Raw genomic sequence first — 24,760 nt, 5'->3', positions numbered from 1 at the left:
AATTCACTGAACTTTCAGTGAAGCCAGAAACTCTTAGGCAAAAAAAATTACAATGTGTTACTCATATACGCACCACCCATTACTGGCCTCAAATTCCTATCAGAAAACATTGTGTGACGTTTCTTGAGCTTTCAGTTTAATTATTTCCCATGTAACTGGGTTTCTGTCTCTTCTTCAAGCATGTGACAGTTCTACAGCTTGCCCCCCTGCTTCACAATGGTGTTATCTTTTGGATCCCTTCAGAGAGTTCCATGCCGAATCATCACATAAAAATTTCCATTTTCATTGCTTCCATCTTCACACATTTGCCTCTGTCATGCTGTATGTTCTCCTTCCCTTACAACTTTTCTTTTCTTTTAAAAAATGTACATGGTACCACTAGGAGTTAAAAATTTGCACCAGAACTTCTCCTTATGTCTTTGGTACACTTCCTTCTACCCTTGTACTTCCCATCTCCAGATGATCTGTCATTCTGCAAATGACTTAAAAGTTGTAGAAGGCTCACAAAACCACCACGAGTCACAGTGGAATTCCCTGACCTCCAGCACACCACATCACCACAACTGGGTGAAAAGCCAGCAGCTATCATGTGCCCTGTCTCTATATTTAATATTATATATGACGTTGAATTTAGGCTAACCCTGGCATTCTTAAGTTAAACTACCTAAAGAAAAGCTTGTCTTCCTTTCAAGTAATTACACTAAGTTTTGCTTAATTTAAAAAAAAAAATGCACACCACTTCCTATTCAATTTCAAAACAAGTTTTTGTTACACAGTTATTAGAGGCATTCATATGAAACATAAAAATATTTCAGGAAAAAAATGTTTATCTCTACAGCCAACACTTCTGTCACCTAGAGCTGAACTTAACAGAAACCATAAGACAGGTTTGCCTTTGCCTTGCCTTTTTTATTCCTTTTTTCTTTTCCCCTCCCCCAAGCATAATAAATGTGTCACATCTTTGGTTCTACTCAAAGTTGCCATAAAAGACATCATCTTTGACATCTGCTTCTTGTAACAACTTCCAACAGATGCACAGTATCGTAGGGAAGAAAACATTACGTAAGCAATTAAGTCCAATACAACTAAAGATACAGAATCAACTAAAATGTAAGTATTATTCTAGTCCCATCATCCATCTTACTGTGATTCATTAAAAGGCAATGTAATAGTAACAGTTAATCATTTTGGGGTACTTACCTATTCTGAACCTGGGCAGCTGCAAAATTTACATAATTCTTCTTCTCAAGAAGTTTGGCCAATAGGTTCTCAATTGCACCCTTCTGGTTCTGAAAAGCTTCTTCCAGAAACTGATACCTTTTCAACATGCAAAAGAAGATATCAATTACCAAGGAGCAATGTGCTGAAACTAAGGGTTCCCAATTTAGATGAAAAGCTATAAAATTTTGAAAAAAATATGACAAAACACACAGAAAAATCAAACTATATGTATGCCAATCAGCGTGCAAGATGTTTCAGTACTGATAAAATCCTTTGTGACTGTCCAGAAGACTGAACCTCTATGGGTCAGTTATTAATTGCAACAGGGAGACAATGCCCTGCATCATTTCACAAGACAGCACGCTATGGAACACCAGCTAAAGGAGATACCAGAAACTTCAGAGTTTGACAAATCATTTTGTTAACATTAGATGAGGAAAATGCACTAATAGCTTAAACACACTTTAAATGATACAAAAAAAACCCCCACCAAACCCCAAAACTATCCCAGAAAAACAGTTTTTTTCAGCTGAGATTATACTGCTCATATTTGACTGAATTAGTTTAATCTGAAAGAAAATATTCCTATAAAAAAAAAAACATTTTTTTTTTTTGGTACTTCCAAGTGAAGAACATATCATTCACTTCCAAGCCCTTCAACCAAACAGCTACTGTATCAAAGGCACCTTCCATTACTTCATCTGAAAAGAGTGCAAGTAGCTACATTGAAGGAAAATAATGAAATTAGTTGCATTTTCCTAACATAGTATGGATCACAAGAGGCATTAACAATGCAGCAGAAGCAAAACACCTATGTTGAAAATGGCAAGGATAATTAAGTAGCTCCAAGAGTTTCCATCTGATCAACTGCTCAGCTATCAAAAGATTCCCCCCAAAACCCAGGATTTCTACCAGTCACTTGCCACTTCTTGTCTTTGCAGTAAGTAAACTTCATGCTTCTGAAATATAATTCATTAACAACAGGGAAAACTTAGGTTCCCAGAATGTCTTCCCTTCTTCACTACACTAAATCCCAACGTTCAAAATGGCAGAAAACTCCTACAATTGAAGTGAAGCATCTCACAAGCTGCACCAGAAGCAACCTACACAATCTCCCAACCACAACTGAAAAGAAAGTAGCATTGTCTTTCATCAAAATCTAGGAGAACATTACAAGCTAATGTAACAGTAGAAGACTCTGAATCTATGACCAAATTTACAGTAACACTGTTTCTTGATTCAAATTACTCACAATGATGATAAGAGACTTAGGCAAGAGAACACTGTTCACCTCTGCTCCTGTCCATTCAGTTTGTACCAGCAATGGACAAGTTTCAACTACAAGAGTTTACATTCCTCAGTCTCAATGTTAGAATGTGGCTTCTTCTAAGAACAGCCTGAAGTTCTTGCAGACAGACAGTATCACAAGATTTTAGGTATTATAATGCAAAACAGTAGCAATACTAAAGCCAAGGGCAACAAAATTTGAAATGTTTGGAGATCTGCAGATTTTCTAAAGCTATTTTCATTAAGTTGAAAAATCAGATTTCCACTTTAAGGAGAGAAAAAAAAAATGTATCTACACTTACCTAGTACTGCTAAAATTTTGCTCTAACTCCTGCTACAGCCAAAATACCTTTTTTTTTTTTTTTTAAAAATACTGTATTGTATTTCTAGCTTCCGAAGTGAGCGGACTGAAAACTACCTAAACTAGAGGAATCGCACACCATTAGGCTGCTACAAGAATGTCAGCTTTCTACAAAATCGCCAGCAATTCTTTCACTTGAAATTCTGAACTGAACACTGGACCATGTTGCTCCTGAAATGGTGATTCACCCTCCTTTGGTGCAAACTATTAGGATTTCAGGTAAGAAGTAAACAGGAGATTAAAATCAATTCTTGTTTCCACTTGACAGGATTTTCCTTCAATGATTTAATGAGTTTCATAAAAATCTCAGTTGTACTTCATGGTGGACGAAGCAGTCGCCCTAACCATCTGCAATTCCCATCTGCAGACAGAACAATTTTTAAAGAATATTCTGCAACAAAGCATGTTAATAGCAAAGTATTCTCTTACTGGAAGAGAACAGGTAAGTAGAACAAGATACATCTGTTAATCAGTTAGCATCATGCGCAAAACAGATGCAAAGAAACAGACTAGAAAAAGTTAGTTAACATATCCTAGGAGACCACGCGTTCTGGACAAGCATGTCTTTCAGGATATTTATGATCAAGCCTATGAAAGAACAGAGCAGGAATATTTGAGGTGGTTAATATTTTAATAGAACTAATTTCAAAAGTAAAAGCTCTCCATTAGGCTGCTGTAGCAGTCTGTGAGAGTAATCACTACTCTGGAAAAAAACCACTAAATTCAATATTGCAACGCACTGTCAAGCACCTTTACAGAGAAACGTTACTTGTAGACTGACTAGGAAAAGCAGTGTTGCAGTGGCTGACAAATACATATTTATTCCCAGATTCTCTATTATAACACTGCAAAATACTTTTTCAAACATTCAAACAACTATATGACATTGCTGCTAAAGAGCAGGAAGTTTTAAGGTATCTTAACAGGTTCCAACTTTTTTCTAGCAGCTAAGAGAAAAGCAAGCTCCGGAGACAAAACCCATAATTTCTTTTTACTTGGAATGAGGAAACTTTCAACCAACTAAAACCAAACATTTTTTTCCCTCTGTACTAGAAAAATATATTCATCTATGAGGCAAAATTTATACCTTCCTTTACAAAATTACCCTAAATTGAAAGACTGTTGCATAATAAAATATGCCCTTTCAAAGAATTACCTCATCCATGACTCACTGCATCACTGTTGCTTCCTTACAGCAGCAGGTGTTCAGGGCTGTAGCAATTTCTATTCAAGTCCTGAACAGAGTGACAGCACTGGTAAATGCCAGGCAAGTTAACACCTTAATCACACCACATCACCTCGCACCATGTTGTTCTGAATCTGCTCTTAAGGTACTCCACAAAGCTCAACCAACTGATCACTTAAAGTTTTCAGCACTCCACACAGGTTCTCCTTTGCAAGGGATCATTTCAGTCCGACAAAGAGTAAACACAACAGTATTTAATGACACAGCTGTTTTAAATCAATGCCATTTCATCCTCTGAGAAAGCGCACCACAGGAATTAAGACATGGGAATAATTGTACCTGTGTTCTTTGTGTTCCAGTAACTGACAGTCTCTGCATGTCAGCCTGTCACATGTTTCACAGAAAAGTTTTAACTGCTCTTGTTTGTGGACAGGACAGAAAACAGGACGTTGACCAGATGCTCCCACGGCCTCTGTTTTTAAAAATAAACCATTTTTGCATTTTAAAATAAAATTTAGACAATCTGAAGAGCAAATCTACCAACTTCCAAGCTAAGTAACAACCAAGAATTTGGACAAAGACAGCTACAGACCTGTTCTCACCCTAAAGTTACCGTGAATACGTTCTCATTGAAATATTCACAGTGCCAGTGGTTTATAGCTGTTTCTGCTTCAGTGTGTTCAAAGCGAAGGAGGAATTCCTCTCCTATCACAAACACTCAAAAGACACTGGCACCTGTAAGAATGTAAAAACTGTACACAAACACCAGGATCATTTAAAAGTTGTGTTTAAAGATTAAATTGCGTGCAATTGCACCTCTGACACACTGAAGGGTGGATCAAACCGCACAAACTTTTATGCTGTCAAACACCCAGAGGTTTTCTAAATCACCACTTCAAAACCTTTATAAACCTCATTAAGTCATATGCAACTGAAGTGGTAAATGCAAAGCAAACATTGCCCGTGTTAAGAGTTACTTAAACCCCAGCTAAACTGCTTAACTCTTCCACTTAAGCAAATAACAGGTAACGTCAAAGAATAGTTCTGAGTTTACTAAAAAGTGCTGCACAGTCTTCTAAAGATATTTTGAGCTTAGCACAGAGGAAAGCAGCCTTTGGAAGATACAGCAGGTAAGGTTTAAAACATGAATGTCTTCCTCAGTCTCCAACATTTCTGAAGCTTGTTATATCATGCAAGTTATTGTAAAGAAAGAGAGTTCATGAATCTACAGCTGACACTCATTAATAGAAATTTAAAGTCTCCAGGGCGTATCTTAAAGAGTCTAACAAGAAAGAAGGGAACAAGCTCCCCTGAGAAAATAATGAATAGTCATTCCCTGCAATCAAGAGAGTTACTAAGGATTGCTGTACATCAGGTCAAAGGCAGGCTACGTTCTTGCCATATGCTAGCATACCTACTACACATGGGCTTCCATCTTCACAAACACCAACCTGAATTTCTGACAGAAAGTTTACTTTATTGGAGAAGCCATTTTTCAGCACCTCCCCACTCAGGTTATTAAAGGGGAAGGGGAGCTATAGTATCACCTTCGCAGTCACAATACAGCACTCCTAATGAAAAACATCAGTAATTCTTTGTAGAGACCTGTAATTTGATTTCACCTCAAGGGTTTCTCGTCTACTAGGATTAATACGTTTAAAGAGGTAATATTTCTTATTAAACAATACCCATTAAGACACAGAGAAACCTCTCCAAAAATTAAGTTTATTTGATAGAGCAAGTGAAATAAGATCATTGTCTAAAAGAACTAAGCTCAATAGCAAACTTTTTAACTATTAATATGATTTGGACGAGAGTTGGCAGAAAGCAAAGCAGTGTTACTCCTTTGAAATGGCACAACGAACAATCATGAAGATCTTTATTCTAAATGTAGAGAGAGCGCAAAATGTCAAGATCTCTCTTCCTTGGTATGATCAGTCTTCATATACATCCAGATTGTGTAGAACATATGGGTCTTTAAATCGGAACTTTTATCCCATTAGAAATAAAATCTTCTAAGCTAAAATCCAGTTACCTTTTACGTGTACTGAGAATGTTTTCCACATTACCTCAGTAGGTTACAAACGATATGTGGTCAAATGCTAGTTTAAGAATTAACTTCTAATAAAGCTCCATGTCTAAACAAACTGTACACAAACTTTGCACACTAAATTTTGCTAACTGAAAGAGGTATCAAATCTAAAATAAATTCAAATTCCATATTTACTCAGCAATATCAATACAACAGTAACATCATATTGAATATGACTATAAGCTTATCTGTATATACTTCTCTACTGGGAGAACTATAATTGCTCCTTATAACCAAGTACGGCAAAATGTATAATTTAATTTCCTTGGCCAATGGATAAGACTACCAGTATGTCAGCGCTCTCCAGATATCAAGCCCTCCATTTAGGTTATTCTACTAAATAAAAGAATTATTAAGAATGGATCTAAATTCTTTCCAAAGACTGCAGTCTCATTCTGTTTCTTCTGTACTTAAGGTATTTTTTACATTGGACATCAAACTGCACAAAGTATTAGCAAATAACCCATTTTAGCTTAAAATTTAGTTTTTCCTCTATTTTTAGAGCTACCAATTTTGCACTGGTAGCTTTTTACTAAACTTTTCCCAAATCTTTGGGGAAAGCCATACAGCTGGTTGTTACCTAAACAATCCTCCCACTCTCTTTGTACGTGTGCCGAAAGAGAAAACGTTTTTACTACAGGCAGGACTAAGTGATATCCACTCACCTGAAGATACATCCTCTTTTTTTCTGATCATATGATCTTTAGTAAATTTTACTCGCTGATGAGCTTCTATGCAAGTCTTGCACAACCATTCCCCACACTCTACACAAAATCCAACAGCACTGGCATTATCTTCACAGCTTGTACACACCTGCAAAGGGAAACGGTCAGTTATCAATTTCCTGGAAAGCATTAACATGTACAGAAACAAAACCAGCATGTGACTTCCAGAGAGCAGGGGAGTGCCATACCTGTTCTGACTTCTCATCGGAGCTGCTTGGTGTTTCTGATGTGTCTTTTACAAAGTAGTTATCCACCAGATCTATTTGTCTGCATTCTTGGCGGCATATCGGACATCTGATTACACCAACTGCAAAACAGAAAAAGTTTCCCAGTTTTAGGAAAAAGAACATGAAAATCAACATGCCCAGAATCAAAAGATGACAAGAATGAACACAAAATCCTTAGACTGTTCATTTCACTTGGGTAAACGAACGGATTCCGCAGCTGACATTACCCTTAAAAACCAGCCGTTACCTACGTATAATGGGTTTCCCCCCAAAAAAGCACCCCAACAACAACAAAAACCAAAAAAACCCACAAATCACACACACTCCCCTCTTCAGAAAAGAATCGCTTATCTAGAATGAAGCTGTGATAATTTCTACATCATACTCAAGTTTTTCCTACTGATTTCTTAAAAAAAAAAAAAATTAGGTATTTTTAGCCAAGTCATTGCTCTCCCCAAGCAAGTATCATCTTTTTTTTCCCCACCTCATTTTAGTTTAACAAACCCAAGACACCTGTTAATTGCTTTTTATAACCACCTATTGCCCAGCCTGTCTCAAGACAAGCATTAGAGAGGTGTGCCTGGATAGTCAGGTATGACGTTAGTGATGTTCATGAAACCATCAAAGTAGTAGTGTGTCACAGCATTCTCCCAGATACAACAGGGGATGTTTTCGAACATAACCTATTTCCACGTGGCCAGGGAGGCAGATGCAGTAATACGACCTATCTGAAAGCTTCAGGGTTTTTTCAAACAGTGTTCTGCAGGGAAGGCTAATACCAAATAGCAAAAAAAAAATCCTCTCGTGCCAACTACACCCACCTTGCTGCAGCACATATAACACTTTGTACGCATACATGTAAATGTAGATGCACACAGCTTTACGCTGGATATCAATTAGACTAGTTCCTTTCCAGTATCCTGCTTTGTTATCCTCTGTAATTGCTAAAGTAGTTTTAAGTCCTCAGTGGAGCTGCAAAGAAGTTACTACATGAACCGAACTGACGTTTAAAAATGTTCTATGAACAACCTACGTTAAAGGTTTGAAAACTTATTTACCACCAAGGTAGTTGTCAACACTTTCCTCCCAGAAGTGTCATCTAGTTCCTAAACAATTTTATTGTGAATATAATGTTCAAGGAGAAGCTTTCAAAGCAACTGGGTATTTTTATACACTGGGACACCTGAAACAACTTTGAAAAGTAAGTGTAATTAAATGATGCTCAACTCCTTTGAGAATATTCAGTTAGAACAGTAGGACTTATTTCAGGGAGATTAATTACATTAGTAGTAAGTTAGCATTAATTTTTTCAAGCGCTAAAATTAACAATGGCTTCAGAACACAGAAGATTCACTGCAGAGCAACAATAATCCAACTAAAAATTCCCTGTCTCATCAAACCAAACATGCTTCAAGAGCAGGATGTGAAAAACAACCAGTATTTCAGTATCTACATGTACAAGAGCTTTCATAGACACAATGAATCCTCCCCTGTACGCAGAACCTTGAAATTTTCATACTACTGAAAGGCAAAATTCTTCAGGGAATACTATATGAAAGCCTTCTATCAGCTGATGTGTATATAAAAAAATTATATAAAAAAATTTCAAACATTTACCATTAAAACTATTCCACCTAAACCAGACCACAGCTAAACCCGATTTTTAGTGCTGTTGGGTTAATCACACAAAATATTGCAGGAAAAGAAAAAGCCCAAGATCTATAATCTTTACACAATGCAAAGTCAAATTCCACAGATGCAAACCGCTTCCTGTAAGGCAGGTTTTGTTTTCTTTTTAAACTAGAGAAATCACTGAAAATTTGGATAACATCAAGCCCTTTGATGTCAAACGAATGATACAACTGGCAGTCCACGGGCTGCGTTCTGACCGCGGGTAATTCCACCTTGCCCACTTCTTCTGTCCAAGAGGACACGGGGAACGGGCAGTCCACGAGTACTGCTCTCACAGTCAAACACCCACTTTTTGCACCTCCATATTCAAATACACTTTGCACACAAGGTGCCACCAGTGTTCTGCACAAATCTCTATAGATCACAATCCTAAGACAAGGCCTTGCAATTCTCAGTCAGCATATTACACTTCACTTTCGCATCTCAATGCCCATTACTTCCAACAGCAGCTTTCCAATATGATGAGCCACAATACATCTCATACTGACTCATGTCCCAGTCTTTTAATCTAATATAAAACAAATGAATGCAGCATCATTTGTACTAGAAACCAAACTGCATTACTGAAAAGATAGAGATGTGGCTGATTTTGTGAGAGGAGAGGGAAAAGTAGAGAAAAAAAAAAAGCACACTGAAATAGCTTTTACATGGAAGAAAAACAGAAAGAAATCCTTACCTGTCAAAACTTGAGACAATTTGCAAGCTAACAAAGTTTATGGTAAAAATTTAATGAGAATGTATTTTAGGACAAACTAAGGCTCAAATGTTTCTATAACCTACTAGAAAAGCAAGGTTTCACTGCCAGTTTCAGTCCAAAAAAATTCTTACATAAGGAAATTGAAATGAAGTAAAAGTAAAAATATCATCCTAGTTATACTACAGCAGAACTTATTACATTGTTTTTCTGCATCAATTTAAATTAGAAGCTTAATACCGTTCAAAAAAAAAAAAAAAAAAAAACAAACCACATGCCAATAGCCCTAGTACACACATTTCCACTGTCACTCTGCTTTCAAAACAGGGACATAACTGCTTCCAAGGAATGTATCAGCACACAGCAAAACATCTGTTTTTGCAAAAGATCAATCTGTTTTTCTAAATCACAGCTGAATTAGAATTAGACACATTCACAGAAATTATGAAGGTCAGACTGGTTTATGATCTCCCCCCCAATCCTAATTATTACCATAAAGACTTCCTACATTCTCAAAGATGGCTTCATATTATTCTGAAGCCATAAATCGATATTGCAGAGGTTAACAGCAACACTACAGCTAAGAGTTGAGAATCAGGAAGTTTCTTTCAGACTTCACATTTCAAATCCCATATAGCTTAGTTTCACCTAACCGTAAAAAAGAAAAGCTTCTTCCCTGGCAAAAATACTAAAAGAAATAGTAGTATTGACTGCATCACATGAAACTCTGCACTGAGGGTCTAAAACTTTTGAACAGCAGTTCCTTTCTGACTTACAGTACACTATCATCAAAATACTGTCATCAGCATTAACTACAGGAACACAGTTATTATACTTCAGGTACCAAAAAAAAAAAAGAAAGAAAAAAAAAAAAAGGAAAAGCACCCACAAACTTCACCAGCCATCCACGGATGCTCCTGTGAGTATCAGTACTTTCACAAAGACATGCAAGAACAAACAGCCTTTGGACCTAAAAGGCCACGGTAACTATTTTACAAGAGTTGCAGATAACAGGAGTTGGCTTCCGAGCTTCTTACATTGCATTTAAGAGGACTGACATCACCGGTTTTTCTACTTGTTTATACACCATTGTGAGGTTTGTGACGTAACAGCCATGAGCATAAATACTCATTACCTCTCTTCCACAGTACTTGATATACACAGCTATATATACCAAATTTTCCCTTCCCTGCCGTTTCCAGTAGCACTGTGGTGAAATTAATTACATCCTATTCCCAATTAATTGTGCGGTTCAGATCACATTCTACTTTTTCTCACACACTTCTCCAGACATTATCCGGAACAGCAAAAATGTTTTCAATCACACATGTGTACTGTCCCCTGTCTGCTGCTGCACACAACACGCAGCCTAAACTCGGTTTTCTTTCTCTCCTTTCACCCTACCTAAGGCTGATTTAAGTGAGAAGCGGGAACAATTTCTTACCTGGAAGTTTGGTTTGAGAGTCACCAATCCAGCAGGTAGGAAAAGCCTGCCGCGCACTGTCAACCCCGCTCACAGGGAGACAGGATTCACTTGCCATCTTCTCACATCATGAACCACTGCTCCCTACAAGAGTTTTCAAAGCCTGCAAAGAGGGAGAAAAGAAACTCCCAGGTTCCTTGCGACACACCCCTAAGGAGTCTCCTGACGCGGTCCGGAAGAGCAATTCGCCGAGACACAACTCTGAGCCGAAGAAAGCGCACAGGAGAGCTGGCCGGAGCGCATCCCCACAAGAACAGCGTCAGGGCAGGGCCTGCCAGAGCCGCAGCGGGCACTGGCCCCGGGGAGCCGCTCCGCACCCAGCTCTCCCCGGCACGCTGATGGCACTGGCGGCGGACGGGCACGGGAACGCCGGCCCCGGCCCCAACGCTCGCTGCCCCTGCCCTGCACAGGAGCCCATCCCTGCAAACCAGGCTGCCGATCCTGACGGCAAAACCAAGGCAAGGCCGTGCAAGAACGCCCTGGGACAGCTCCAGCTCTCCCGGCGACTTCTGCCGAGGCGATCACCGACGCTCCCAAGCGAAGCAGAGTGCCGAATACCCCCGGCGAAGAGTTTCTGTCAGAGCAAGGAGAGCCTAGTAGCGCAAACTGCACTACGCAACGCAAGGTGTTGAACCCTTAGTTATACAACTGCTAGAAGTCACATCTTCCTTACGATGCGCGCTAGACGTTATTTGTCAAAGACTTTAAGAACACTAATGAGAGTAGCATCTATGTAATCCTTTTAACTGCTTATGATTCAGATAAAGCACACTAAACTAGACCACAGACATCAAAGGATGTCAAAGCACAAAACTGAAGCAAATTGAGAGGAAAAAGTAATTTTGTTTTCATAAAAACGGAAAGACTGCTAAAAAAATCTGCAACATAATCCAGCAGCAAATCACAATGGAACATTTCAAAGAACTTAAGATTTTGAATAGAAGATGCTTTTAATCTGCCACTGCCAGCTAACACCTAAAGCTGCAACAAAACTATTTCCTTAACTGTAACTCTGAACTGTGAGAATACCTTGTATATATTTATGTTTAAATTTTCCCAAGGGTAACGACGTATTTCTGATGGCTATTTGCATGCATCTCAAAACAGGCAATTTTTTCAACAGGTTAATATAACTATGACGGCCTTCATCTTGATCTACTTGCAACAGGAAGTTTATTCAAAACCTGCCTAGAATTAATTTCTCCAGTCTGACAACTTAATCCTGACACACTAAAATACTCTTCCAAATTTTAAAAATACTTGAGAGCTACAGAGATGGAGGGGGAAAGGCTTGATTCTCTGTACTTCCAGTCTTGTAGGATGAAACCAGAGAGATTATCTCCAGAGAAAGCTTATGTCAAGACTTCAGCTACTCTACCCACTCCAGCTTGATATTAAGGAATTCAGACTCTTGGCACTTTTAACCTAAGTTGAAATCGACTGCTCTGCCCCCAGTGCATCTTTGCTAGGCAAGACACATTCTGCCCAGTAAGACAGTATGTGTTCAACTCTTCTACTTTTGCACAAGAAGAAAAAAACTGGAATTTTCTCAGTCTTAGTTTTTGCTCCCTACCCACACTTCTAGAAATTCCCTTCTGGAATTTATCAGATGTTTCAGAGACCACCTGTGGAAGAGCAAGGCTTCCTGAGCCAGTAAGAATGAATCCGTTTGCTAGCCAAACCCATGTACTACCATCCTCTCGATCTGGTTTTCTAGTTTTTGTTCACAAACACTAGGAGAAGCTGGCTGGGAGCTTCCAGCACCGTAGCCCTGGGGTTAGAGAGAGGGGAGGAAGGGGAGGGGAGCACAGTTACCACTAGCCATGGAAACTTGCCTGCTCACTACAAACATGACACTAGCTAAAGCAAAACAGCTAACTTTCATAAGAAGCTTCCGTACATTCACTTGCTGACATCCACTCCTAGCTGACTTAAAATGAACAGGTCACAGCCTAACCAAACACTTCTTAAACCTTAGAGAGAACAAAAGCAATAATGGGAAGCGAAGTCACTGAAGTTCTAACTCCAAGACAGCCTTTGGCAACAAAAAAAAGGGTATTGCTGCGGGTGAGGAGATCATCAGTCTGAACGGGGGAGGGCATGGCATGCACACGACGTACGTGACCAAGGGGTAAGACACGACAAAAAGCACTTTGCACTCCAGTAGCACCACTCACCACGGGATCCCTCCATCACTGGGCTAACACAGGGACTCTTCCCAGTAGTTCAAAACTATAAATTCAAAGCATCTCTCAAAGTTTATTCAAATATTGAACCCAAACACTTGCATTCCTAATATCCCCACTTACATACTAAAATTCATAGTTTCGTAAGATCCAACTCCTTTAACACAAGCTCTGGTCTGTAATACAAAAATCTTTATCGATCCTTCAGTTGCTTCATGACATTCAAGAGTACAAAACCCCTAAAACGCAAGTAACTGACCTCACTTTAATACCCTAAAACACAATGTTTGAAGTTACCTTATGGACAAGAAGCTGAACAGGAGTCAGCAGCACGGCCTTCAGCAAGAAAAGGCCGACGCAGCCCAGGCTGCATCAGCAGAACAGCCAGCAGGCCCAGCGCAGCGATCCTTCCCTCCCCGTTCCGCACGCTGGGAGACCGCACCGGGACACCGGGCCCAGCCCGGGGCTCCCCCGTGCAGGACAGACTGACAAACTGGGGCAAGCCCAGCAGCGGCGACCAACATGTTCAGGGCTGGAGCACGCAACGCGCGAGCAGAGGCTGCACCTCCCGGAGCACCCGGCCTGCGCCGGGGGACCTCGCCGCGGTCCGCAAGCCCTGACGGCGCGGCGGCAGCGCCAGGCTCGTCCCACAGGCGCGCAGTCCAAGGGCAAGCATGAACGCACACAAGCAGGAACAAGGCAAAACCTGCGTCAGCGCAACATCTATTTCACGTATTTACAAGGACGGTGAAACGCTTCAGCAGAGGTTCAGAGACGCTGCGAAGCTGCCATCCCAGCAGTCGCCACGCAGCTGGAGAAGGCCCTGAAGAACCTCCTGGAACCAGCCCTGCTCTGAGCAAGAGGTCAAGCTAGACACGTCTGCCAGTCCCTGCCAACCCATGCGATGCCGGGCTCCCTTGTCAACATTCACTTTAAAGAAACGGCTTAGATCTTCTGTTGATACTTATGAGACAGCGATTAGCACTAGCCTAAAACTCTACCACATCATCCACTGACAATCAAGTCATCAACCTTCCACAACCCTAATTACTGTTGAGTGAACAGCATCATTTTAGACATCTGGTTTTAAACACACGTGTTTGGTTTGGGTTGAAACGTGTCATGCTGATTCCCAACACAAAAGTACTAAGTGAATATAAGAAAATTCAAAAATCCTTTCAAATGTTTAGATTGTTATAATGATGATAAAGCTTCACAGTTCAGCAAATATTTGCAAGCGCTCGTGCAATCTAGTAACTCAAACTTCCGTTTTCAGTTCAAACTTGGCATGCATGCAGTCCTCTAAGGAATGAAACTCTGCCATGCTTCATTTATTGGTTGAGGACACCAACAGTAGTTAGTGCATGTGCAACAATATTTACTTCTCTCAGAAATGTAAGCATCCAAATATGTTTCTGCATAGCCTTACATCAAAACCTCTGTTCTAGTTTCAGTGATTAGTCCTTGAAATAAATCCTCACAGGTCAAGCGAGTAACATAATCAAACTGAAATCTATCAGAATATAAATACATTAAAAAAAAAATTAACTGCTTTCAAGGTCCACTCCTAACTCAGTAGTTTTGGTTTGGTTTTTTTTTTTTTTACAAACAATCCTTGCTTATATCACAACTGTCATGCACTGAACTGACAACAGATTATATTTAATAAGGAAAAGCAATTCATAGCAGTCACAGACATCAATTCTTATAAAAATAACACATGCCTAGAATGTTCTCAGACAAAAACATTATTTTAAAACACACTATCAATTTAGACTGAAATTTAAGTTTCAGACCTCAATTTTTAGTAAGTTCAGAATACGAACTGAACAATTTTCAGGACTCAGCCTTTGCTGGGCTCCAGCATATATTCCTGATGCTCAGCATTCAACACAGGAGAAAGCTAAAGAATCAAGAGAGTTCAGATGATGCGTACTAACATTCAGTGAAACTAAGATGGCCTGCATTTACATAGCTTAAGCAGTCTATTCGATGCAGGAATTTTCAACTTTCTAGACTGAAAATACAGTAACTACTACTGAACTCAAATGATGTCATACTCCCATAGATGTCATAACATTTTTATGTCCCCCTTCAAAAGCAAATTAAAAGTAGTTACTGCATGATTTAAGGTGTGATTAATACACAGTTTCTAAATACGCAAACACTGGGTATGGGAGTTAAATTCAGTGTATCAAAATAACTTAGGATGCTATATATTATAGCACTCAGCACTAAATGTATTGTTCCTCAAATTACATATACATGCACATTAACCAATCATGTATGTATCCCTTAAGCTCTCTGAAAGCATCTTGCAGCTCTTTTTTAGTTCTTCAGCCTAATGAAGATTGTAACATTCACACGGAGCTGGCAGAGCCACACATTCTCTCTATTGAGATAATCTTCTTAAGAGAGATTGTAAATATCTCGGTGAGGCAGTGAAACCTCAAAACAACCTATCTTCCCAGGAGCAGAAGCAGCAGTGCGTGCATAAAAAGTTGTTTTGCAGTATCTGTAACCGTCTGAAATCTCTAACTTAGAAGTTTTTCAGAATACTCTGATACAAATACAAGAAGGCATTTTCTTTTGTAACCTATTCAATCTGAAAGGTGGAGTCCACGTTGGACAGCCAAAACACCAGGCATTGAGAAATCATCTATCCACCAAATAAAATGCACATTCCAATGACCTATTACATCATTAAACTGAATACGAGATGCTACGTTTTATGTTAAATAAATGACATAAAAATACACATTTTAAATACATAAACCCAAAAACTTCCAACTTTTTTCCCAACATTAAACAGCAAAAAAAATTCTTTCACCACTGCAACACATATGAACCTACCAGTTACTTCTTTATAATACAGCAACCCACAACTTCAGATAATTGTTTTAAGCTTTAGTCAGTGTTTCTCAAACTTGAGATCATTCTTCTGTCTTCATTAGCAGTGTCTCTCGAGTAAGTAGCAACATGGTAGAAGAAGAGACACTGACACAGACCACACACTACTGCCTTCAAGCATCCTTACTGTTTTCTCCAAGAGAGCAGCAGCATGCTTTCATCAGGAAAGGGCACGGTCACTCAGAGAACCACTCCGTAGGTACCGACCTCGCACTCAACTCCTCCTAAGCAGCTTCCACACTTATGACCCAATAAATACACATATTTACTATTTTAAGTACTAACAGAGCAAAATCTGAAACTAATTAAGAAGGCAACCAGGAAAAGAAAAGAAATCAAAAGAAAATCCCAGTTCTTTTCCACAGCACTTTTAATTCTCTTATCTAGGTGTAGAGACACTGAAAAATAGCAGGCAAATTTAAATGCATATAAAAGAGTACAGCATATAATCCAGCAGTGAGAGCCTGCAGTTAAGTGTAACCTGCTTCAGGTATAGCTATGGGTACCACTTCCCATTAATTCTTTCTTCATGAAAAAACACCAGCTCACGGTTAAGGAGACTAGAGAAGCAGTAGAAGTGGAAGTAACACTTCATGACTATCAAAACCCATGCCAACAGGGAAGGAACCTGCATGACTAAGCAATGTGGTACTTCTCTGTATGTTGAGAATGTCCGTTTTGTACCCGATTTACTGGTATTTCATGTGCCATTCAACTGATTCCATTTACAACGTGCAGAGAGAGCTGTCCACAAAAGTGCATCTTCTGGTTGATCAATGTGTCATGCTTAACTGACCTGCTGGGCTAATACATTTGTTCTTACAGACTTATGTACCACTACAGATGGATCATTCACATCTTTACCAGTGTACTCTCCCGGACCCTACATGCACATCTTGCTCACATCATCTAGAAGTTTTTCATGCAGCAATCCAAAAATGATACTTCACCAAAGCACACAATCAAGCATTCTTAAAACGTGTATAACAAGAATCGATATTCCAGTTTATATATACTTCAGAAGCTACGCTTTGTGTTGTTCACACACGTGTATCCTAACAGACATAGTGGGATTCAGATAATCCTGCTAATTGCTAGGAAAGTAAACCTAGTTTTCCAAGTTCTGTCTCTTTCACTAGCATTTATAACACAAAATGTAGAATCTGGAATTCAACAAGAAGGATCACAAGACCAGCCAAGTGCTTTAGTGCATTTATGAGCTATATTTAATGCATCACCTTTTTAAAACTGGCGGACTTTCTAAGACCACATCCTAGATGAAACACTTCTGAACAGTTTGGATGAAAAAACCACTACCAAGCCAGGTTAATTTCTTCATTATGCAACACAGGAAAGGCTTGAGTCCTTGCTAAAACCAGAAAGATGTCACCAAACAAGGTCTCCTTGACCACAGGGCCCAGTTAAGACCTGCAAAACCACTTACCAGGGCCCTAGTTTGGTCTGTAGACCACAGCATGTGAGTCAGTCCATTAAAAGCTCCAGAAGCTTTTCAATTCATCCCTGAACATATAAAATAAACAAAACAAAATTCAAGTTGTGATTTCAACAAAAACACCTGGAAGGGGCAGTCTACGCTTGTTCCACGGCACAAGCTCTGTACGCGCAGAGCACACAGGCAGAGCAGGCCAGCTGGCAAACAGCACCGCACTGCTTTCACTCGGGCCACGGGAAACACGCACCCGAAAGCAGGTGAACTACACGCACCCCCTCCAGCTGAGCGTGTAATACTGGAACCACAGCGAATGGGATTTCACTTAGACAATTTTTTTTCCCCGAGTGCCGCAGAACTGAACAGTTGAACACCTCCTCAGAGGCACGCCTCTACTGTAACACCCCCGAAAGCCAAAACAAAACGCAGAACGCAATTTAGGCTGTAATTCCAAGAACTTCCAAGTTTCAGCCGTCGCCTGGAAACACGAACCAAGCTGCTGACGGGCGCTGCAAGGCCCTGCCCGGGGCACCGGGGCAGCAGGCACACCGGCGGCCACGTACGCCGGCCTCCCCGGGTGCAGCTTTCAAACAGGGCCGCGACCCACGGGGGCTCCAGCCCCGAGAGCCGAAGCCGAAGGCTCCCGCGGTGCCAGAAGCGAGACCCCGGCCAGCAAGGCGAGGGGCCGGCCGGGGCAGAGGCCGCGGGCGGGCGGCGCCCCCGCGCTCACCTTGCTGGATGTCGCCGTTGGCGCCGCCGGGCACGGGCACGCTGAGCTGCCGCTCGGGCTCGGGCAGGCAGCGGCGGCAGAAGGAGTGCAGGCAGGGCAGCAGCTTGGGCTCGGCCTCGCGGCGGCTCTGCAGGCTCTGCACGCAGACGGCGCAGGTGTCCAGCAGCGAGAAGGGCCCCGGCGCCGCCGGCGTCAGCGGCGGCACCGGGCTGGGGCCGGGCCCCGGAACGCCGCCGGGCCCCGCCGCCGCCTCGGCCTCGGCCTCCCCGAGACCGCGCTCCGCCGCCGCCGCCGCCGCCGCGCCCGGGCTCTCCCGCTCCTCGGGCGGCGCGGCGGCGGGCGCGGGCGGCGCGGCGCCGGAGGGGGACGCGGCCCTGGGCTCCAGGCCGCCGCCGCCGCCCGGCCCGGCCTCGGCAGCCCCCTCCCCGCCGCCGCCGCCTCCTTTGTTTTCCGCCATGTTTCCTCCTTTGAACCCGACTCCCCGCTCCGCGCACGCACGGCGTCACCACGCGCCGTGCGCGCGCCCCGGCGGGGTGGCGGGCCCCAGGCTCGCGCAGGCGCGCCCGGCAGGCCGTGCGCAGCCGCGCGTGCTCCGCCGTCAGGGGGGGCGTCCGGACAGACGGGCCGTGACGTACCGCCGGCCGGGGCGGGGCGCAGGCCTGTCACCGCGCCTCGGGGTCGATCTCCATTGGCCGGCGTCAGCAGCTTCGCAACCAATCGCCACTGGGGGCCGGGGCGCGCGGCGGAGCGCAAGCCCCGCCCCCCGAGCGGCTCCGCGGCCCCGGCCCGGGCGGGAGCGAGAAGGCGGGGCAGAGCCGCAGCCCCGCCCGTGAGCGCCGCGCCCGAGCCCGCCCGGGCCCTGGGAGGCTGCCCGCGGGCAGGAGGCGCCGGCAGCTGCAGCCCCACGGCCCCTACCTACCCCCGCCGAGAGCCAGCCCTCGGCTCCGCTGCGGAGCCCCGCGCCCCCGCGGCGAGCTGGAGGAGCCGTGTCCCGGCGCAGCGCCAGGTGCGAGGCCCGGTAACTCTGCACAAGCTGGCGATGGGAACGCCCGGCTGAGCGGACGGGCCGCAAGGATGCCGAGGCATTGCGATGCTGCAGGACATGCACAAGCGTGCGCACTGCGCCGCGCCGCTTAGGAGGGAGCATGAGAAGCGCGCGCTGGAAGGTAAGGGGACGATCGCCGTCGCACCGCCGTGGCGCAGGTATAAAACCCCTACAGCAAACCCCCTCGGCGCGCACCGTTCGGCCGGGACACCTCACGCGCATGAACAAGCATTTACCTTTGCAATTCCATACGCTGCGTCCTAGCTTCTCTCCCGCGCTGGCACGGGCCGGTTACGAATGCCGTAACGCCCGGCGCAGCCTCGTGCCCAGACACGGCCTCCCACATCAGCCCCGCAGTGGCTTCACGGCAAAGCCCGCCTCGTGGACAGCACTCGGGCTGCTTTTGAACGTCAATCAGAAGCCATACAGATAGCAAAACAACGTTTATTACAGGCATAGGGGAAAATGCAAAAACACAAAACAGGTTTGTTTAAGAGCTCCTACTTTAAGTATATAAAAAGTGAAACAATTCACAGTATATTTAACTGCGCCCATAATACATTTTAACAGGACATTTTCAGTCTACCCTGCCTCCTCCTAGGATTTCAAACAAGGAAAAGAAACAGTGAAAATACCTTTTTATCATCTTACACAACTGCAACTTGAGGTGTCTACAAACACATAGCATCTCCAAAGTTGTTTTGTTTTTTTTTAACGTATGCTGTAGTAAGACAGTAAGGATTAAGTCACTGGAAGTCTTGCTGTATGTTCTCCTTGTTCGCTTCCCCATGCTGCTGTTTGATTTGTGAAATTTCATTTTCTAGCTGCACAATAGTTCGTTCAATCTCGTAATTTTTACTGACAAGAGACACCCATCTGGAAGGGAAAAGAAATAAAATAACACTTGAAGGCTTTTTAAGTCCTCTGTTTTAAAATCAAAGACAATTATTGCTCCAAAGAAAGCACGAAGACACTGAATAAAGCAGTATTTTTCTCAGTTTGATATATGAATGGAAATTTGAACAATGCAGTGATAAAAAGTAGTTTTTAACCCTGTTAAACCTTAACATACCAAATTTAATTTACTAGACTCAAATCCACTAACTGCCAATATTTAGATAAAGAAGAGTTTAAGAAACAATTTAGGCAATTTCAAGCAGCTAATATGCCCCCCTTCTCACACCTGCTGCTCACCGATTCACTCAACCACAGTAACTATTACGTAGACCTGAATCACAAACCCTTTAAAACACTTTGTGCAAAGCATCAGTATTCATGCGGTAACACCCTACAACAGTACTAAAAGATCACTGATGCTCTGCATGGAAGAATTTCAAGCAAAAGATACACTTGTGGAAGATTTAACAGAAAAATTCTGGAGACTCACGTAGATTCCATTTCTCGTAGCTTAGCCCCAGCTGTCAGCTGCATGTTCTTCCGTTGCCAGTTCAGATCTTGAATGTTTTTCCTGGGGAGAGAGAGATGTGTGTGGGTTTTTTTTTTCCTCCTTTCTTTAAAATTTGTAATATCTGCTTCTAATTTCAAAACACACCTAATCCCTAGAAGTACTACCAGAAGACACTTGTATAGCCAGGACCTAACTACAACATATACATGGACAAGTGGCAGTACAGGGCTCCACACAGAACCCTGAGATAAATAAAAACAAAACCACAAAAAACAAAACAAAACAAAAAAAAACCCCAAACAAAAAAACCCCCACAACCACCACAAAAACCAAACCCAAACCACAACAAAAAAAATTCCACTCTACTACAGGCAAAACTTTTCAAGCCTACTGCTCCTGAACATGTGCAGAACAGAGAAAATGTTTTGTTCTGTCTGAAAAAAAGCCAGAAAAGTAAAGATGAATGGCTCATCATTCACAAAATTCATAATTCAGTGAAGCACCTGAGAAGTGCAGAATACTTAAAATACTTCGGTCTCTAAGTAGTTCTTAGTTCACACCGCTAATGCCCGTATTCTGTTAGCCTGCTTGCTAACACCATGGTGTTCCTTTAGCCTTCCCAACTTGAATTCTGCTTCTACCCTTTCCCAGGCTGATTCTGTCCAAAACAATAATTCCAGTTAATCTAAACACGCAGGTACTGATAAAAGATACGAATCGCTACACAACTTGACTTCTACCCATGTCCCAGTATACGGTCCCATCTTCAGGCTGAGAATGACAGTAGCTCACCTAAATCTGAAAGCTGAAAACCTTTACTTGCCAAGTCCATAGTGTGCTGTCTAAATAGAATGAATTATGAAAGCGCATCATTTCAATATGCTACAACCTCCATCCCCGAGTAATCCATCTCTGTAAATGCATTAAAGTGTCCACTTTAAAATGATAGACCAAACGTCAGGGAACACCTCTTCACTGAGACAACTGCACACTAAATAAGTCTATCAGCCGTGAAAAGAAAACATGACTGCATTTCAGAGAAGATTCCACCACAATCCATTCTGTTCAAAGCAGAGGTTCACACAAAACCAAACCAAACCAAACAAACACAGAGTTTGAGTGGAATAGGCATTATGAATGTAACCGCTTGGGGAGGGCAGGGTCAGATTTCTTAATTATTGTTATTACTGGTTCTTTTTTCCTAAGACCATGGCAGCGGCATATAGACAAGGCTTTGTATAGCATGGGGCAGGGCAGGGGGAAAGGGGTTCACTTTCCTTCAAACCTCAGTATGAAAATATGAAAAAGAATGACTCACCTCAACTTCTGAAGCTCCTTCTGGGCTTGTTCTATCATATGAACCAGATGTCTAATAGCAGAATGCAAGCAAAGCATTAGGAAAACATACAATTGCTAGATAAGACCCATTTAACCTGCAATTTAACCCTCCAGAGCTAAGGATGCAACAAGCCACTTCAACACAAACACCACACAACTTGTTCTCAGTGCAGTCTGTGCTCTTCACTCCTGAAGGGAATGACACAACGCCAGAACACTCCAATTGTAACATGCAGTTTTAAAACATAAACTTTCAACACTCACTATGGTCAGCCCTTGCCATCAGACAGTATCATAAAATCATAACCATTAGCTGATCAAGTTTTATCTTCAAGGTTGTTACTGTATGCTTGTGCTATTGTGACTGGAATGCTATTGTAACATCTCCCTACCTTATCACCCATCTTCTAATTTTAATTCTACCTGTAACCAACTTTTTTTATTGTTTCCCTCATCGTCGGAGCACAAACAGTTCTTTTCGCTTCCTGACACATGTGCAAGCTAATAGATCCTCTACCTGCCTCCGTTCTCCAAAGCTAAGCAACCCTTTACCTTCTCTCAAAGGTGAGTTTCGCATTCCTTTTGCCTACACCTTTATTTAAGGCTAAAGTAACACTTCTCGAAAGTGAACATTAACGTTCTCTGCCTGAAGTAACCCTGGTGCTTCCTGCAGCCATATTGTCTACAATTTTTTTTTGGCTTTCACAACAGCTTTATTAAGGATCAATAAAAAGTCATCTTTATTTCCACTGCTGAATGATCATTTCACAGGCTGTCATTAGTCCCATTAGTTATCCCCAGTTAAAGCCCGTTACCACCAACTGCTACCCAAACATTAACTCACAAAATTCAAGACTAGGATGTATTGAAACACAGACCATTTCCTGGCCACAGAGAAAATTCCTTCTCTTTCAGATCAGCCTCCTTTTCTTCTACATATAGCTATCTCAAAGGGGCTCAGTTACTGCAGGATATGTTCTAAAGATGCCCACTGGACTTACACAGGAAAACATGAGAAATATACAAAACTTGCAGTCAGAACAACAAGGTTCAGCAAAGCAGATGAAGGCCTTACTCGTTGTACACCTTCCATGCATTACAGCCGTGCTGCGACATTAACTCCAGGTTCTCGATGCGGACAGCCTGGTGCTCCAGCTGCGCCATGGAGTTGTTCACGCACTCCTGCCACGCCGTGATGTCGTTCTTCTGCCCAGAGGACGGGGCCGGCAGCTCGTACCTACAACACACCGCCTGCCCGCCTCAGGAGAAGGCCCGGCCGCCTCCGGCCCGGTGGGCACCGCTCCCTGAGGGCGCCGCGGCCAGCGGCTGCTCGGGTCGCCTCGGCTCACCTCTTCATGCTGAGCAGCTCCAGGGGCTGCCGGGCCGCCAGGCGCTCGAACTCGTTCCGCATGATCTCGGTCTGCGGGGAAGGCGGCGGTGGCGGCAGGGGCCGGCCGGGGGCGGGGGCCAGCTGGGACAGGGGGCCGGGGGCGGGGGCCGGCCGGGGGCGGGGGCCGGCCGGGGGCGGGGGCCGGCCGGGGGCGGGGGCCGGCCGGGGGCGGGGGCCGGCCGGGGGCGGGGGCCGGCCGGGGGCGGGGGCCGGCCGGGGGCGGGGGCCGGCCGGGGGCGGGGGCCACCTGGGACAGGGGGCCGGGGGCGGGGGCCGGCCGGGGGCAGGGGCCGCCTCACCTCGAAGGCGCTGTAGTCGTGCGCCGGCAGGTAACTAAGGTAGTTCTTCGTCGGCCGGTACCGCCGCGTCTCCTCCTCCACCAGCGCCGCGGCCTAGCGCACACAGGGCGTCAGGCAGGAACGCCGGCCCGGCCCGCGCCCTCCGCCCCGGCCCGCACTCACCGCCTCGCGGACGCCCGGCGCCTCGTAGCCCTGATCGAAGTAGGGCAGCGCATCCACCACCACGTCGCCGGCCACCAGCCCCGGGCCCGCCATGCTGCGCCCGGGCCCGCGCTCTGCGCATGCGCCGGACCCTGCCCTCCGCCAGGCAGCGCTGCCGCACGGCGCCTGCGCGACCCCTCGTAACGCCGGCCCCGCCCCTCACGGCCCGACATCGCCCCAGGCCCCGCCCCCCAGAGAGGCCGGGCGAGGCGGGCGCGGTTGGGGCCCAGGGATGTTTTTAGATTTTTATTGGCAGCGGCAGCCGCACACGGGCCCCGCGCCCCGGGGCAGCCCCAGCCCTCCTGGAGGCAAAGGGGAGTCCAGCTCCGGCCGCTTCGCTGGCCCGCAGCAGCGCACCAGCCCGGCTCCGCCCACGGCCCCGCCCCGCAGCTCGGCTCCACCCACGGCCCGGCTCCGCCCACTAACTCGGCTCCGCCCCATATCCAGGCTCCGCCCACCTCCCGGCTGCGCCCCACATCCCAGCTCCGGCTCCACCCCTCAGCCCAGCTCCGCCCCCGCCCCACTCCACATCCCGGCTCCACCCACTAACCCGGCTCCGCCCACGGCCCGGCACCGCCCCGCCCACAGCCCGGCTCCACCCACTAACCCGGCTCCGCTCCGCCCACGGCCCGGCTCCGCCCCACAGCCCGGCTCGGCTCCGCCCACCCGCCCGGCTCCGCCCCGGGCGCGGCCCCAGAGAGGCCGGGCGAGGCGGGCGCGGTTGCGGCCCGGGGACGTTTCTGGATTTTATTGGCGGCCGCGGCCGCAGCCGCACGCGGGCCCCGCGCCCCGGGCAGCCCCAGCCCTCCTGGAGGCCAAGGGGAGCCCAGCTCCG

General features: G+C 44.6%; 2 protein-coding genes across 3 annotated transcripts in view; both read right to left on the bottom strand.

Moving 5' to 3' along the window:
• Positions 1 to 18,701, bottom strand: part of TRIM33 (tripartite motif containing 33) — a 37,033-nt gene extending 18,332 nt beyond the window's left edge. The window contains exons 1-5 of the mRNA XM_075722520.1: positions 18,245 to 18,701; positions 7,061 to 7,179; positions 6,813 to 6,960; positions 4,395 to 4,527; positions 1,201 to 1,317 (exon numbers count right to left, since the gene is read on the bottom strand). Coding sequence (XP_075578635.1) covers positions 1,201 to 1,317; positions 4,395 to 4,527; positions 6,813 to 6,960; positions 7,061 to 7,179; positions 18,245 to 18,701 — 974 coding nt within the window. The remainder of the gene's footprint in view (positions 1 to 1,200; positions 1,318 to 4,394; positions 4,528 to 6,812; positions 6,961 to 7,060; positions 7,180 to 18,244) is intronic.
• A 1,018-nt stretch (positions 18,702 to 19,719) lies between these two features.
• BCAS2 (BCAS2 pre-mRNA processing factor) lies at positions 19,720 to 23,979 on the bottom strand. 2 transcript variants are annotated; one of them, XM_075722523.1, is made up of 7 exons: positions 23,887 to 23,979; positions 23,725 to 23,817; positions 23,385 to 23,455; positions 23,111 to 23,272; positions 22,016 to 22,066; positions 20,677 to 20,757; positions 19,720 to 20,165 (listed from the first exon to the last, which is right to left on the bottom strand). In XM_075722523.1, exons 1-7 carry the CDS (start codon positions 23,977 to 23,979, stop codon positions 20,036 to 20,038), a joined length of 681 nt encoding a protein of 226 aa, XP_075578638.1. In that variant the 3' UTR covers positions 19,720 to 20,035. The 2 variants fall into 2 exon arrangements, with proteins under 2 accessions (XP_075578638.1, XP_075578639.1); XM_075722524.1 differs by lacking the exon at positions 22,016 to 22,066.
• Positions 23,980 to 24,760: the final 781 nt, after the last annotated feature.

The sequence above is a fragment of the Pelecanus crispus genome, chromosome 17, assembly GCF_030463565.1.
Source record: "Pelecanus crispus isolate bPelCri1 chromosome 17, bPelCri1.pri, whole genome shotgun sequence".
Classification (NCBI taxonomy): Eukaryota; Metazoa; Chordata; class Aves; order Pelecaniformes; family Pelecanidae; genus Pelecanus; species Pelecanus crispus.
This window is presented reverse-complemented; position numbering and strand designations above follow the sequence as displayed.